Source organism: Tamandua tetradactyla, chromosome 10 (genome assembly GCF_023851605.1).
Source record: "Tamandua tetradactyla isolate mTamTet1 chromosome 10, mTamTet1.pri, whole genome shotgun sequence".
Classification (NCBI taxonomy): domain Eukaryota; kingdom Metazoa; phylum Chordata; class Mammalia; order Pilosa; family Myrmecophagidae; genus Tamandua; species Tamandua tetradactyla.
In genome coordinates, this window is record NC_135336.1 from 99,796,752 (window position 1) to 99,811,368 (window position 14,617).

The 14,617-nt window shown below is 44.9% G+C and overlaps 2 protein-coding genes across 2 annotated transcripts in view; one reads left to right on the forward strand and one right to left on the reverse strand.

The window, feature by feature from the left end:
- Window positions 1-4,614, reverse strand: part of RSPH1 (radial spoke head component 1) — a 33,767-nt gene extending 29,153 nt beyond the window's left edge. Inside the window, exons 1-3 of the mRNA XM_077118991.1 lie at window positions 4,272-4,614; window positions 743-856; window positions 528-633 (exon numbers count right to left, since the gene is read on the reverse strand). Coding sequence (XP_076975106.1) covers window positions 528-633; window positions 743-856; window positions 4,272-4,325 — 274 coding nt within the window. The 5' untranslated portion in view covers window positions 4,326-4,614. The remainder of the gene's footprint in view (window positions 1-527; window positions 634-742; window positions 857-4,271) is intronic.
- SLC37A1 (solute carrier family 37 member 1) overlaps window positions 4,291-14,617 on the forward strand; it is a 115,997-nt gene continuing 105,670 nt past the window's right edge. Inside the window, exon 1 of the mRNA XM_077118984.1 lies at window positions 4,291-4,372. The gene's annotated coding sequence lies outside the window, so the exon portion shown is untranslated. The remainder of the gene's footprint in view (window positions 4,373-14,617) is intronic.

A 14,617-nucleotide genomic window follows, 5' to 3' on the forward strand; every position in this document is an offset into this window, starting at 1 on the left:
TGGGGCAGCAGGGAGGAATTGGCAATAAGGGCACAAGAATCTTCCTGGCATACAAAATGGGCATGTAAGGGTTGTGGCAGAGAGAGGCAAAGCCAGCTCTACAAGATGAGATACTCTGCCCAGACCAGCAGCCCCTCTGGGGCATCCATCTGTCAGTCGGCAGAGGGGCTGCTCAGGATTGGGGGGAAACAGCAAACCAAGCTCCAGGTGCTGGATACCACAGAATGTCTAAATTCAAGGCTGGCTACCTCCCAGGTCCATGCTGGGCTCCCTGTCACTTGGCCCGGGGGCACCCTGGCTCCTGGGGGAGAACATGCTGGTCATGGGGACAGGCACGTTTTCCATCATGGATTAGTTCACTCATTGGAAGGCATTCTGGTTTTTGAGTTGGTCTGTGTTTTTTTAATGACTGACTTACTCTTAGAACTTCAAGCTTTCTTACGTACTTTAGGATCCACAGACAACAAGTTCAATCACAAAAGAAAAACCTTCCCAACCCAAAAATCTAGCTTGTAGTAAAGTTTTACCTTCATATCTTGATCCATCTGGATATATGAATGTGCCCTGACCGTGCTTCTTATTGCGAACATATTCTCCAATGTACCGAGCGCCGTTTTTAAATTTGTAGGTCCCCTGAAACACAGTGATGATACAGTTCACATCACTCCTAACATTAACACTTACCGATAGATTAAACGCTCAGTTGTGAGTGGAAAACACCTGCTGGGTTGTCAGTTCTTACCTGGCCGTGTCTTTTACCATATTCATAGCTACCCTCATAAGTGTCCCCATTGGGCAGCCTCGCTTTTCCATGTCCGTGACGTTCACCTGCCTCGTTCCGATCCCCCTCATATTCCTGGGTAAAAGAAATCCAAATAATCGTTGCTGCCATTTACGAGGCCCTAACCACGTGCTAAGCATCCTATAAACATCAGGGGTTGGGGAGGGGGGGGGTGGCATGGAGCATAAATTACACCACCAGTCTGTCCTGCTGTTTGCCCTTGGGGTAGCAAATCCCAGCCTCGGTTCCGGTGAGCCCAGGGAGCTGGCCCAGAGCAGCGGGCAGGCAGAGGCTGGGAGATGGGTGCACAGAGCTGGCAAACAGGGCTGCGTGGGCGCCCACCCCTTCTACCCCAGCAGAACTCTGCACAAGGACAGCAACTGAGGTTGCGACCTGCCAGCCAGGGAGCATCTCTCTCTGGCTTAGGGAGGCACCACCTTTGGGATACCCTCACACACCCACACAGAGACAGATTTGATCGCTGGGTGGGTGCCCCACCTCCTCTCCTGGAGACCAATCTGTGGCTGCCCCGCCCCAGACTGCCAGGCTTTGCGATGGTAGCTCACAATTTTGAGTAGTTGAAGTGGTCCAGGCACATGTGTATCTCATTTGAACTGCAAAGCAACCCTTTAAAAAGTAGATAGTACTATTACCCTCATTTTACAGCGAAGGGACCTGAGTCTTAAAGTTTGATGTCCCAAGAACATACAGCTTGTAAATTGATAGTCAGGACTTGAACCCAGACCCCTGGGCTCCAAAGCTCTAAACTGCTACACCACTGCTACCTGGAGGGACTCCTGTAGCGCTGCCACCCCCAGCCCTCGGGTAGGGGGGCAGAAGAGCTCCAAGCCCTCGTCCATAAGCGTGAGCCCCTCCTGCCCCTCCTGCAGGGAAGGCGCCTGCACAACCTTCTAGTTTCTCCTCTTTTCAAACCAGCCCCCCTCACCAGGGTGAATTTCCCCAAATTCCAAGGCTTCCAGGTCACATCCATTCTCACTGACTCCCCTTTCTCTCTCTCTCTCTCTCTCTCTCACACACACACACACTGCCATCCCTTGTTGGCTTTCTAGTGTTGAGAGAATGTAGTCTAAGCTGTTAGCCTAGTCCCCAGAGTTCTCCATGATCTGATTCAACCAGCCTCTCTGATGGGATCTGCCTCCACAGAGCTGCACAGCCATGACTGTCACCCCTTGAGAAGCCCAGCACATTCCACTGTATGACCTTGGAATCTGCCCATCCTACAAGGACAGCACTGGACCATGGCAGGCCTCTCTGGAGATCCCACTTTCGAATGAACTCACAGTACGTGTTCAGAGACCTTCTCTCTATTGTTCACTGCTGTGTCCCTAGCACTTAAGACGGTGCCTTGCACACAGTAAGAATTTGATAATTATGTTGGAATGAATGAATGAGCTGCAGCAGTAAACAGTGCTGCGTGGATGTGTCCATGTATCTGTTTTGCCACAGAAGTTCCTGGAGTAGAGAAGGAACAAGAAAGCCGTCTGGTCCAGCCCTGTCAGCTTCACAGAAGAAACCAAGGCCAGAGGTGTGGGATGACCTGTCCCCGTGGCCACGGGATGGCCTGTTTTATGACACTCTCTTCTTTTAGGGAACCACACTGCAGGGGGCAGCCCCCCAGACAGTGTGACACCCCAAACACCCACAACAGGCTACTGCCCACAGGAGGACTCTTGGAAAGCCCATCAGTTGGGTCACCACTGTCCAATCAATGCCCAGTCCATAAGATTCACAAGAGATGGGAAGACTTGAGAGGTGGGCTGCATTATTGGGTCTACTCTAGAACTGCTTGTGTGTATGTGTGTGTACTCTTGTAAATATGGTTACATGTGTGTATGCCTGTGTGTATACATGTGCACCCATGCATGTGTGGTTGCACATGTATATCTGGGTAAATGCATGTGTGTACCTGTGTGCATGCACATATTGTGTGGCTGCATTGTGTGTGCGTGTGTGTGTGTGTGTGTGTGTGTGTGTGTGTGTGTGTCCTCAGGCTTGTGGCTCCCATGCAGAGTCCCAGAATCCCACTCCAGCTGGTTAATAAGCACTTGGAGTGATTCTCAAGCACACTAACAAACGTGGGAGCCACATAGCTTTAGGAATAAAGCCCCAAACTCCAGTTGCTAAGACATCTACAGCTGTCCTGAATATTTGGGTTTCTCTTTGCATTCCTTTGAGTTTCCCAATGTCATTTCAGGAAAGACCTCTTCTTCAGGCTGATCTCAGTAGGCCTGTCCTGCATACAATCCCATTAGGCCAAGGGTAGCACCATACCTACAAGTAGTAGGTTCCTACTAGTTCGGATCCACCAAAATGTAGAACAAATAGGCACAGGACAAGTGTGCAATGACACCAGATGCTATGGATTAGATTGTGCTCCCTCCCCCCCCAAAAAAAAATCTATTGATGGTCTAACCCTCAATATCTCAAGATATGAGATTATTTCAAAAAAGGGACATTGCAGATGGAATTATTTAAATTAAGATAGGGTCACAATGGAGTACAGCAACCCCTAACCCAATATGACTGGGGTCCTTTTGAGAAGAGAAGAGACAGGCCCAGGGAGAAGGCCATGTGAAGATGGAGGAGGCAGAGTTGCAGCCATGCAGCTGCAAGCCAAAGACCTCCAGCAAACACCAGATGCTAAAAGAGGCAAGGAAGGCTTCTCTCCTTCAGGTTTCAGAGCGAACACAGCCCTGCCCACACCTCGATTTCAGACAACCAGCCCCCAGAACTATGAGAGCACACATTTCTGTGGTTGAGCCTCCCAGTTTGTGGAACTCGTTACTGCGGCTCCAGGAAACTCAGACACTGGAGCTGTGATGAGGCGGACCCCCAGGGAGGCAGGAAGCTCTGGGGCTCCCTCAGAGATCACCATTGTTTCCCCAGGCTGCTGCCCGAGCCAGCCAGCAAGTCCAAGAACCCCGGGCACTTCAGCCAAGACCAAAGAGCACATGCGCACACAGGCTCTGGTGATGGCATCTTCAGGGCCCCTGCCCTGAGCCCGAGCCTCCTCAGCATTTCTTGAAGGCTGCCAAGAAGTAGCTATCCCTCACCCACCTTGAGTCTGGGGAGGGAGCCAAGCTCAGTTACAGAAATGACCTATTCAAGGGTGACACGGCAGCTGGTGACCGGGTCACCCAAGGAAACTGGGGGTAGACCGCAGGGAGGAGGGAGTTTCCAACGCCTTTCATCTGGAAGCCTTTGCCCTCAGTGGACCCGGGTTGGGGAGGCGGGGGGAGGACGGGGAGGAAGGGACGCAGCAGGCAGACGTCATAAAGTTTCACCTTTCACGACAGACTTCCAGGGCGCCGCGCACTGCGTAGCCGGCGTGGCCTTCGTCCCTGGTGGCCGCCTGGGAACTGCGCCCGGTCCCCGGTCTCCGCACCGCCCCACTTCTCCGAACCCGATCTCCAGGACTCCGCCCGCCACGGCGGTGCCCGGCAGCCCCTGGGTCACCCGGCGCTCTCACCCCAAGATCATTCTCTCCCTCCTCCTCCAACTCCTCCGAGCCCAGATCCGACATGGCCTCGCCGCAGCCTCGGCTCCCGCCGCCTGGTCTCTAACCTACAGGTAACAGCCGGCGGCACCGCCGCGTCCGCCGTCGCCATGGAGACGCGGCCAGCCCCCCTCCCCCGGGCGTGGGCGGCTGGTGGGAGGGGTGAGGGCCGGGAAGGGGCGGGGCGCCCCGGAAGGCGCGGGGTGGAGCCAGCGACCACCTTTACTACTGTCATAGCAACGGGCAGGACGCATCGGCCATTCGCCGCCCCGGAAGGAGGGGGCGGGGTCCGGGGCCGGGGAGGAGCAGGTGACCGCCCTGGCTGACTGTCGTAGCCACGGGAAGGGCGCGTCAGCCAATCAACGCCCGGGACGGAAGACTGCGGGCCCGGGGGCGGGTGCCCCTGGCCTGCTGCTGGGGGAGCTGCCACGAGGAGCCGCCTTCAGAGCTGGGCCCTTCGGGGACGCGCGCTGGGGCCTGGAGCCTGCGGTCGGGAGGGCCTCCCCGGACCCCGGGGCTGGGCCTGGCCTTCCAAGCCGCCCTTCGGCTTCCCGGCGGGCCTTGCTGAGTCCGCGGAGACCCTCCCTTCCCCTGGTTGGTAAACGGCTTTTCCGCGCCCCCGGGAACGGCTCGGCCTTTTCGGCAGCGGCGTGTCCACCCGAGGCCCCCAAGCTTTCACAGCCGCCCTCCGGGGTTCCAGAAGCAGCGCCGCGCCCCTCCCCTGCAGCCCGTCCCCTCCACTAGCACGCGCGGCCCCTCACGCGTTCACACAACACGCACGCGTACTCACGTTTGCGCACCTACGTGGGCACACCGGCACACGTGCCACACGCGCACACTTGTCCACAGTCACCCCCGATCGCTAACAGGCACGCGCTCCTGGTTTCCCTGGCCCCTATGTCCAAATCCCCGACACGCCACCTGCCCAGGGTCCCCCGCGACCTCCTTCCCATTCTCTATTGTCACCCCAGATCCACGACGCCTTCTCCCCCACTGAACTCAGCAGTAGCCTCCAAGCTAGCTTCTCGGTAACTCCGGTCTCTAGCCCTCTTCGCGCCCCACATCCCCTCTACCCAGAGACCCACCAACTGCAGCCCAGGTGCATCCTCTGTCCATGATCTTGCAGGGCCCACCCTCCCATCCCCACCTGGGCTCCACGCTTCAGACAAACCGAGCCACCGCCCGCCCCGAACCCGTCCCTCTCTTCCTGGCCTCTACCTTTGCAAGGAATCCCTCCCTCTGCCTACGGAACATCACATGCATTCTTTAAAGGCTAAGATGCTCCATCCTGAAAACACGGCACCTTCCCCAGGTGTCCTGGGGAAGAGGAGGGGAGTGGGGCTGGGAAAAGGAGGAGAAGGCATCAACTATAGATCTATCTTTCTATTTATTTATCATCTTAAACATCTGCCAGGTGTGACGAAGTAGAGAATTTAATGTCAAGTGGTAGCATATTTTTTAATGTATATAAAGTGTATTTCTTGGTATTTTACACTTTTACTCTAAAAATGTGACACCTCCTTTCTGCATCTTCTATTATCCCTCCAGCTACATGTGCTGTGAACTCCCAGAATAGTACCTTGAACCTTCTCCATGACATGTATCACATTCTCTCACCTGTTATACCCACCTGGACGGCTGGCTGATTCCTGGACTCCTAGGAGCCAGGCGGCGGGGCTCTCATCTTTGCCTCCCCCCCTCCCCGCCACCCACCCACACTGCACCTACAAAAATGTTCACACATGGCAGGTGCTCAAACAGGACAGCGAAACCCAGTTCAAAGGTGGTAGGATTCTTTCTCCCTTTACCAGTCTCATTCAAATGACTCTCTTTTGTGTTCTTGCAAATTATACACTTATCAGCTTCATTCTAATCTAAATATTGCACGGTGCTCTTTGCTGCTCTTCAGTTTGAATAGCTTCAATAATAATCACCCAATCATTCTACTCCTTTAAATCTAATAACTAAATGTTCCAAAAATTCATCTGAATTGGAGGAAGACAGGCCTTATAAGAGCCACCATTGTTCAGTAGAAACCTGAGTAAGTAGGAGCCCCAGAATGTCCCAGTTCTCACTCGTTACTAATTGGCTTTGGTGACCTGAGGCAACTCACCAGGCAACTCAGCCCCAGGTTCCTGGTTTTTGTTTTGTTCTTTCACCTTTTTAAAATTTCATACAAGATTTTATTTTTTTTCCTCTCCAACATTTCTACTCCAGCTGAGCACAGTACAATTGGAACAGTGCCTGAATGCAAATTATCATCTTTGATCTTTACAATTTATAAATTTTTTTTCAATATCCATTCAAATAGCATGACATAGAACTTGTTTACACTTCATAATACAGTATCATAATAAATAAAGCAAAAATTAAGAAAACTAAAAAAAATGGAAAAATATCATAAACAGTTTAAGACATGATTCACAGCAACTGACAGAACAAACATATAAAAAGTAAGGATTGATAGATTGGACGTTGCTATTTACCAACTTGACCTACTTGACATTATGCAACACTGTATTTGTACATCATAACTTCAGGGGATACATCCTTTTTACATAGATAGTGAATGTTTAACAAAATTGAACATACTCTGTGCCCTAACAAAAGACTCCACAAAGTTAAAAATACTACAACCATACATAATATGATATTTGATCTCAGGAATTAATAAAGAGGACAGGGTTGTTGAAATCACTGAATATAACTGTCAGACACAAAATGATGACTATTGTGTAGTCTCACTAATATGAAAAAATTAGATAAGCATCTCATAGAGTTTGAATCTAGAATATAGGTTCCCAGGGACTGAGTTAGGAGTAGAGAATGGGGAATTAAGGCTTAATATGTACATAATTTTTCCTTGATTCATTTTAACGTTTTCTAAATGGATGATTGTGATGGTAGTACAACATTGTGAATATGATAAAAGTACTGAATTATATATGCAACTGTGGCTAAAAGGGGAAATTGTAAGTCGTGTGTATGTTACTAGAATAAAAATTCAAAAATAAAACAGGACTGTACAATACAGTGGGCCCTATTGTAAATGATGAACTATAGTTAACAGTACAATTATAAAAATGGTCTTTCATGAATTATAGTAATATAATACTAATTCAAGGTGTAATAATAGGGTGGCATGTTGGAAATATATGTATATACCTTAATGTAAACTATGGGCTATAATTAGTAGTACAATTATAATATTTTGCATCAATTGTAACAAAGGTAACTTACTAATGCAAAGTGTTAAGGAGTGTGGGATATGTGGAACACTATTTTATACATGATTTTTCCGTAAACCTACAACTTCTCTAATTAAAAACATTTCTTTTAAAAGCGCATGAAGCAAACAAACAGAATTGCAAGGTGGTCATATTTTAAACAGCCTGTTTGCTGGGACGTGGTAAGGGGAATGGAAATGGAAAACTTTCTCTGTTTTATTCTGTCTCTCCCATATTTCTACAATAGCTTACTTGTTTTAAAGACTGATATAATTATGATTGCATCTTAAAGTTTTAGAAAGTAAAATGTCTTGAGAAAATGTAAATAAAACATTCTCATGAGAGGGCAGATTACAGATTCCTCTGAAGAGCCCATAAAGTTGTTTTCAATATAAAATTGATTTATAATAGAAACTTTAAATTTCAATTAAGCAAAATAGGGTCTCTGCCATTTTTATGAAACACAGTCCTTGGGTTCAGGGCTTCTAAGCTTAGAGGGAGAAGTACCGCCTCCTAAATATTCTCTGTATTCTCAGGAGTCAGCTGCAAATGTGTTCATCACTCAAGGAAGGACTTGGTCTTGCTTCTGAACTATAGATACAGTAGAACCAGGGACACTCCCCACTAGGCCACTGCCATGAGGTTCCAAGCACCCCTTGAAAAAAAATTTTTTTTTAATTATTTTTATTGTTATTATTATTATTATTAATTAATTTATTTATTTTACATGGGCAGGCACCGGGAAATGAACCCGGGTCCTCGGGCTTGGCAGGCAACCATTCTTACCTGCTGAGCCACCGTGGTCCGCCCTATTGTTATTATTTTTTAACATGGGCAGGCAGCGGGAAACAAACCCAGGTTTCCAGCATGGCAGGCGAGAACTCTGCCACTGAGCTGCGGTGGCCCGCCCTTTTAAAAATTTTTTCATTGAGAAAAATCTTCACACACATCCCTTTCTATACGTGGTGCACAATCAGAGGCTCACACTATCATCACATAGTTGTGTATTCATCACCATGATCATTGTTTTGAGTCAGGTTCCTGTTTTGCAAACGGGAAAAGTAAACCCTTCCTACTTTAAAGGGCAGCTGTGGTTATCAAAGATGATTGTTATATGATAGCTGCATAGTATTAGCAATGAAGATATTACAAAGACATCACATACCATTCACTGAAACCTCCCTCCACACCCACCCCAAGGTGCTTTGTTTGTTTGCTAAGGGGAGGAGGGGCTGAGTAAACCCACTGTTGGGTCTGGCTGTCCTGAGACCAGATGCCGAGTCCAGCAGGTGACCGTCCGCTGGCATGCGCATCCTGAAGGCTTTCCCTGTAGGAACAGTGCATAATCCTAAACAAGCCTGTGCGCTTGGTCAAATCCTCAACCCCACAGGCGTCACTTACTGAATAAACAAACAATTAACAAGCAAATAAGACTTCACAATTATGTTGTTTTTCGTGTGCAGACTTGGAAAGACCCTAAACACCAAAATTTAATGTTTTCCTGGGAGGCCAGGAGAGGGTTTAGGATACTGGACAATCATTTTCTTCTTTAAATTTGTCAGCTGTTTCCACTAAAATTGAGTGTTTTTATAATAAAACATCAAACATTTTTAAGTGTTAGAATCTGAAAGGCTAAAAGGATCACATATATGGGAATAAACAATAGCTTTATTGCATATAAAAATAATCAAAACTCTAACTCTCAAATTTGCTCAAACTATGATAATAGCTAATATTTGCTAAATACCACCTCTGGGCCAGTGCTGTTTTAAGTCTTTTATATATGCTATCTTGCCAAATCCTTAGTTTTTTCCCCATTTTACAGCTCAGGAAACTGAGTCACAGAGAGGCTAAGTAAACTGCTCAAGATCATCCAGCCAGTGTGATTCAAACCAAGCAGTCCAACTCAAGAGTTCTTAATCACTAGACTTTTACAGCCCCCCAGCTGTCTGATTTAAAGGGGTAACTGTGGTTTTTCTGTGAGTGACCTTAAACCATGCTACCAAGGAGAAAACTACTGTCTCAGTGAGCTACATACTGTTAAAAATGAAGATATTGCAAGTAAATCACAGTTGAGTGGGATGACAGTTGCCTACCCAAAAGATTTCTGAAGACAAGAGGTTAGGTCAGAGACAGGCTTTGTTTTATTTCTTTCTCATGAGAAAGGGCATCCACCAGACAAATGGAAGTAGGCAAGTATGTGGGTTCTGCACAATGACAAAGATTATATAGGGCCCACTGGCACAATAGCCCCCTCCCCTTGCTCACCCGTCCCGCATTGGCTGGGAGTTGTGGGTTTACAGTCTTGAGCTCGAAAGCTAATCCAATTAGGAAGAGACACGACCCTGCTTTAGGAAGGTCCAAGGAGGTTACAGTTACAGCCCCTTTGTGGACTGGATTCAGGGAAATGGCCTGGTCTAGGGGAATGCGAAACTTAACTTGTGCTTACGGGGACTTACACAAGGAACCAGGATGTGGGAGGGTTAGCAAACAGGACTGCGGGGAGCTGGGGCAAGCAGATATGAGCCATTTTGTTTCCTGAGAAGAGACCATTTTACCTATTTCTCTCACAGTATTAGTTGAAAGTAAAAGCTTTCCTATATGCAGATAGCATCATGCTATATGAAGAAAATTCTGGAAACTCTACAATAAAGCTACCAAAGCTAATATATTCAGCAAAATGACAGGATACAAGATCAATAAGCAAAATTCAGTGGTGTTTCTATTCACTAGTAATAAACAACCTGAAATTTAAATATTCCACTTACAATAGCAACAAAAAGGATCAAATTTAACCATGGACGTAAAGGATTTGTACACAGAAAATGACAAAACATTGATGAAAGAAATTAAAGAAGACCTAGATAAATGGAGGACATCCTACGTTCATGGGTTGGAAGACTAATATGGTTACGACAGCAGTTCTACCAAAAGCGATTTACAGATTCAGTGCGATCCCAAACAGGATTCCAACAGCCTTCTTTACAGACCTGGAAAAGCCAACCGCAAGTCCACCCGGAAGAGCAGGGAACTCCGAATCCCCAAAACCGGCTCGAAAAAGAACAAAGCCTGAGGACTCGTACTTCACAGTTTTAAAACTTACTATAAAACTAGAAATAGTATGGTACTAGCTAAGGATAGATTTCTTTTTTCTCTTTCTTTTTCTTTTTGTTTTCAATTTTTAACAACTTTATTGAGGTATAATTTACATTCCATGAATGTCATTCACTTCGATTGTTCAATTCAAAGAACTTCATTCAATTTACCTAGTTGTGTAAACAGTGATCCAGAACATTTCTATCCCTGCAATAAACCATCTTGTGGTAGTTTACACTAAATACTAGTCGCACTTCCAACCTGACAACCACTCACACAGAGGTCACTGTAGATTTGCCTTTTCCTGACATTGCATGAAAAAATAGTATATAAATACTATACCTTGTCCTTTGTGCCTTGTTTTTTTCTTTCGCTTACTATAATGTTTTTGAGATTCATCCATGTTGTAGTATTTATCAGTGTTCTGTTCTTTTTTAATGCTGAATATACCGCATTTTGTTTATCCATTCATCAGTTGGTGAACATTTAGGTTGTTTGTACTTTTTTTGGGCTGTTATGAATAATGCTGCTATGAATATTTCTGTGCAAGTATTTAGGTGAACATATGTCACATTTATCTTGAGAGTGGCATTACTGGGTCATATGATAAATTCATATCATTTTTTTTTTAATTTTTAAGAAACTGGTAGTTTTCCAATGTGGCTATACTATTTTACCTTTGTGTCAGAAATGTCTGAGGATACCTGATTCTCCACATTCTCACCAGCATTTGCTATAATTATCTTGTTTATTATGGCCATTCCAGTGGGTGTGAAGGGGTATCATACTGTGTTTTTTAAAGCAGTTTTATTGAGATATATTCACACACCATACAATACATCCAATATATACAATGTGGTTTTAATTTGAACTTCCCTATCAAGACTAATGGTGTTGAGCATGTGTTTACATGCTTACTTGTGTATCTTCTTGGTGAAATGTCTCTTCAAATCTTTTGCCATTTTGAAACTGAATTTCTTTTTATTGAATTGTTAAGAGTTCTTTATATATTATGAAAACAAGTCCTTTATTGGATACATGATTTGCAAATGTTTTCTCTCAGCAAATGTTTCTCTCACATCTTGTTTTTTTGTTGTTGTTTGGTTGGGTTTTTTTGCATTTGTTATAACTGTTGAAAACGAGACAGGGTAAATAATATGTTGTCACAACTGAGAATTATGATTCCACACTCATTGTATATTGATGCTATTGTTTGTTTGGAGGCTTGCAGGGACTAATTCTCTACAGTCAATCATCCCTTCATTGTGCAAGTACTGAGGTCTCTGATCCATTTTTTTAAATCTCTTATTTTTATGCCTGGCTTTCCTGGGAATTGTCCCTTGGTTAGCATAGTTTTGTGTCAGTTAACAGTTGTTCAGAAGTTTAAGAGAGTAAGGCTTCCACCAAGGAAATAGATGGGAGAGCTGGGGCACGCATGTATAGTTCAGGCTGTTTGTATTTGCCCTGGCATTCAGTTTTTGTTTGTACAGGGCCTCCCATTGATCCAGGGAGGAGTTAAGACAGCGGTTTTATGGTTATGTACACAGTCTTCTACATCCCCGAGAATATGGGGTAAGTTTTCAAAGGCCACAATTGCTGTCACATTCTTCAAATCTCCCTTTTGCCTGGTCTGTGGCTTTTCCCAACAAGTATCACAATGTCACGTGACTGCAGTGTTGGTTTTCCCTGATCATTTGTCACCAAGATTGCTATTGTTTTCCACCATAGAAAGCCCCTAAACATAGGGCTTTTCTAGATGGGGCTCTAAATTAACTTTGCTCCATCCAGTTGCAGCTTGGTTTCCATTCCTCATGGTGATCATGCCATGGAGAGGGGGATGAGAGCAGCCCAAGTTAAAATGCCCCAAACCCCGCTGTTCTTATCAAGGTTCAGTAGTTTTCATTCAGTAAACACTTTTCAATTTGGCATATGGCCTTTGGTGAATTTTAAGTTCTGAAATGGTTGTTTTTGACATTTTTAAAATACTTTCATAGTTCAGATTTTTAAACCAATGAAACAGAATTGAGAGTTCAGAAATAAACCCTCACATCTATGACCAGCTGATTTTTGACAAGGGTGCCAAGTCCACCCAGTAAGGATAGAATAGCCTCTTCTACAAATGGTGCTGAGAACACTGGATATCCACATGCACAAGAGTGAAAGTGGACTCCCTACCTCACACTATATATAAAAATTTACTCAAAAGGATTACCTAAATATAACAACTAAATCTATGAAACTCATAGAACAAAACATAGGGAAACAGCTTCAGGTCCTCATAATAAGCAATGGCTTCTTAGACTTGACACCAAAAGCATGAACAGAAACAAAAAAAAAAATAGATGAGACTTCTGTGCATCAAAGGACATTATCAAGAAAGTGAAAAGACTACCTACAGAAGGGAAGAAAATATTTAGAAGCCATATATCTAATAGGGGTTTAAAGTCCGGAATAATGTAAAGAACTTCTACAATCAACAACAAAAAGACAACCAATTAAAAATTGTACCAAGGACTTGACTAGACATTTCCTCAAAGAAGATATGCAAATGACCAATAAGCACATGAAAAAATGTTCAACATCATTAGCCATCAAAGAAATACAAATCAAAACTAAAGTGAGATACCGTTTCACATCTACTAGAATGGCTACTATTAAAAAAAAAAAGAAGAAGAAGAAGAAGAGGGTTGCAAGGGTAGTTTAGTGGTAGAATTCTCACCTGCCATGTGGGAAACCCGGCATGCATTTCCCCAAACAAGCAAGCAAGCAAGTCAACAAATAAACAAAATTGAACAAATGATGCTACAATAACGGGATACTCACATGGAAATAGAATGAAATGTGACCCCACCATACAGCATACAAAAGAAAAAAAGAAAACAAAAAGGGTTGGTGAAGATGTGGAAAAATAGTAACTCATACATTGTTCATGGAAATGTAAAATGATGCAGACACTGTGGAAAACAGTTGGCAGTTCCTTAGAAAGTTAAGTTTAGACCTCCCACATGGCCCAGCAATTCCGCTTCTAGGTATATACCCAAAAGAATCGAAAGCAGAGACTCAGATATTTGCACAGGGATATTCATAGTGGCACTGTTCACAATCGCCAAGAGGAGGAGGCAACCAGAGGGTCCATCAACGAAAAAAATGGATAAACAGCGTTTTATGTAAAGAGGAATTTTATGTAAAATGGAATGAAATTCTGATGGATGATCCTTGAAGGTATTATATTGAGTACAATAAGTCAGCTGTGAAAGAATAAATGCCATGTAATCTCATTTATATATAATAATTTCATCATGAGAAATTAAAATATAGGTTACTAGGGATGGGTGGGGAATGGAGAGTTAATGTTAATGGGCCCAGAGATTCTGTTTGGGTGATGGAAAAGTTCTGGTAACAGATAATGGTGATTATAGCGTATCATTGTGAATGGAACTAGCACCACTGAATTGTTTGCTTTAAAGTGGCTAAAATGGGGTGGGCCACGGTGGCTCAACAGGCAGAGTTCTCGCCTGCCACGCCAGAGACCTCAGCTCGATTCCTGGTGCCTGCCCGTGCAAAAAAAAAAAAAAAAAAGGTTACGAAATGTTAAAAACAGAGAAAACCACCTGTGTGAGGGTGGGTATATGGGATCTCTGTACTTTCTGCATGATTTTTCCATAAACTTACAACCACTCTAATAAAATAAAAGATTTACAATTGTATTTTTGACTCATACAAATTAATCAGGGTTTCCCTGATTCAGTCTACAGTAATTTCACCATGGTGTGACCTTAGCAATTTCCCAGTAATTGATACCAAAGGCCAAGCACGGTAAATAACAGGACAGTCTTCCCAGCCTCTGCAGCAGCGACTTGAGGAATCCTGAGTCCCATCTTCTAGGGAGAGGGGCTGCTCCCACAGCTCAGGTCAAGTAGAGAGCTTAAGCCCCCCAAGGGCACTAGGGCCCAGGGCACCTGTCCTTCAGCTGACCTGGGGAGTCCCAGGGAAATG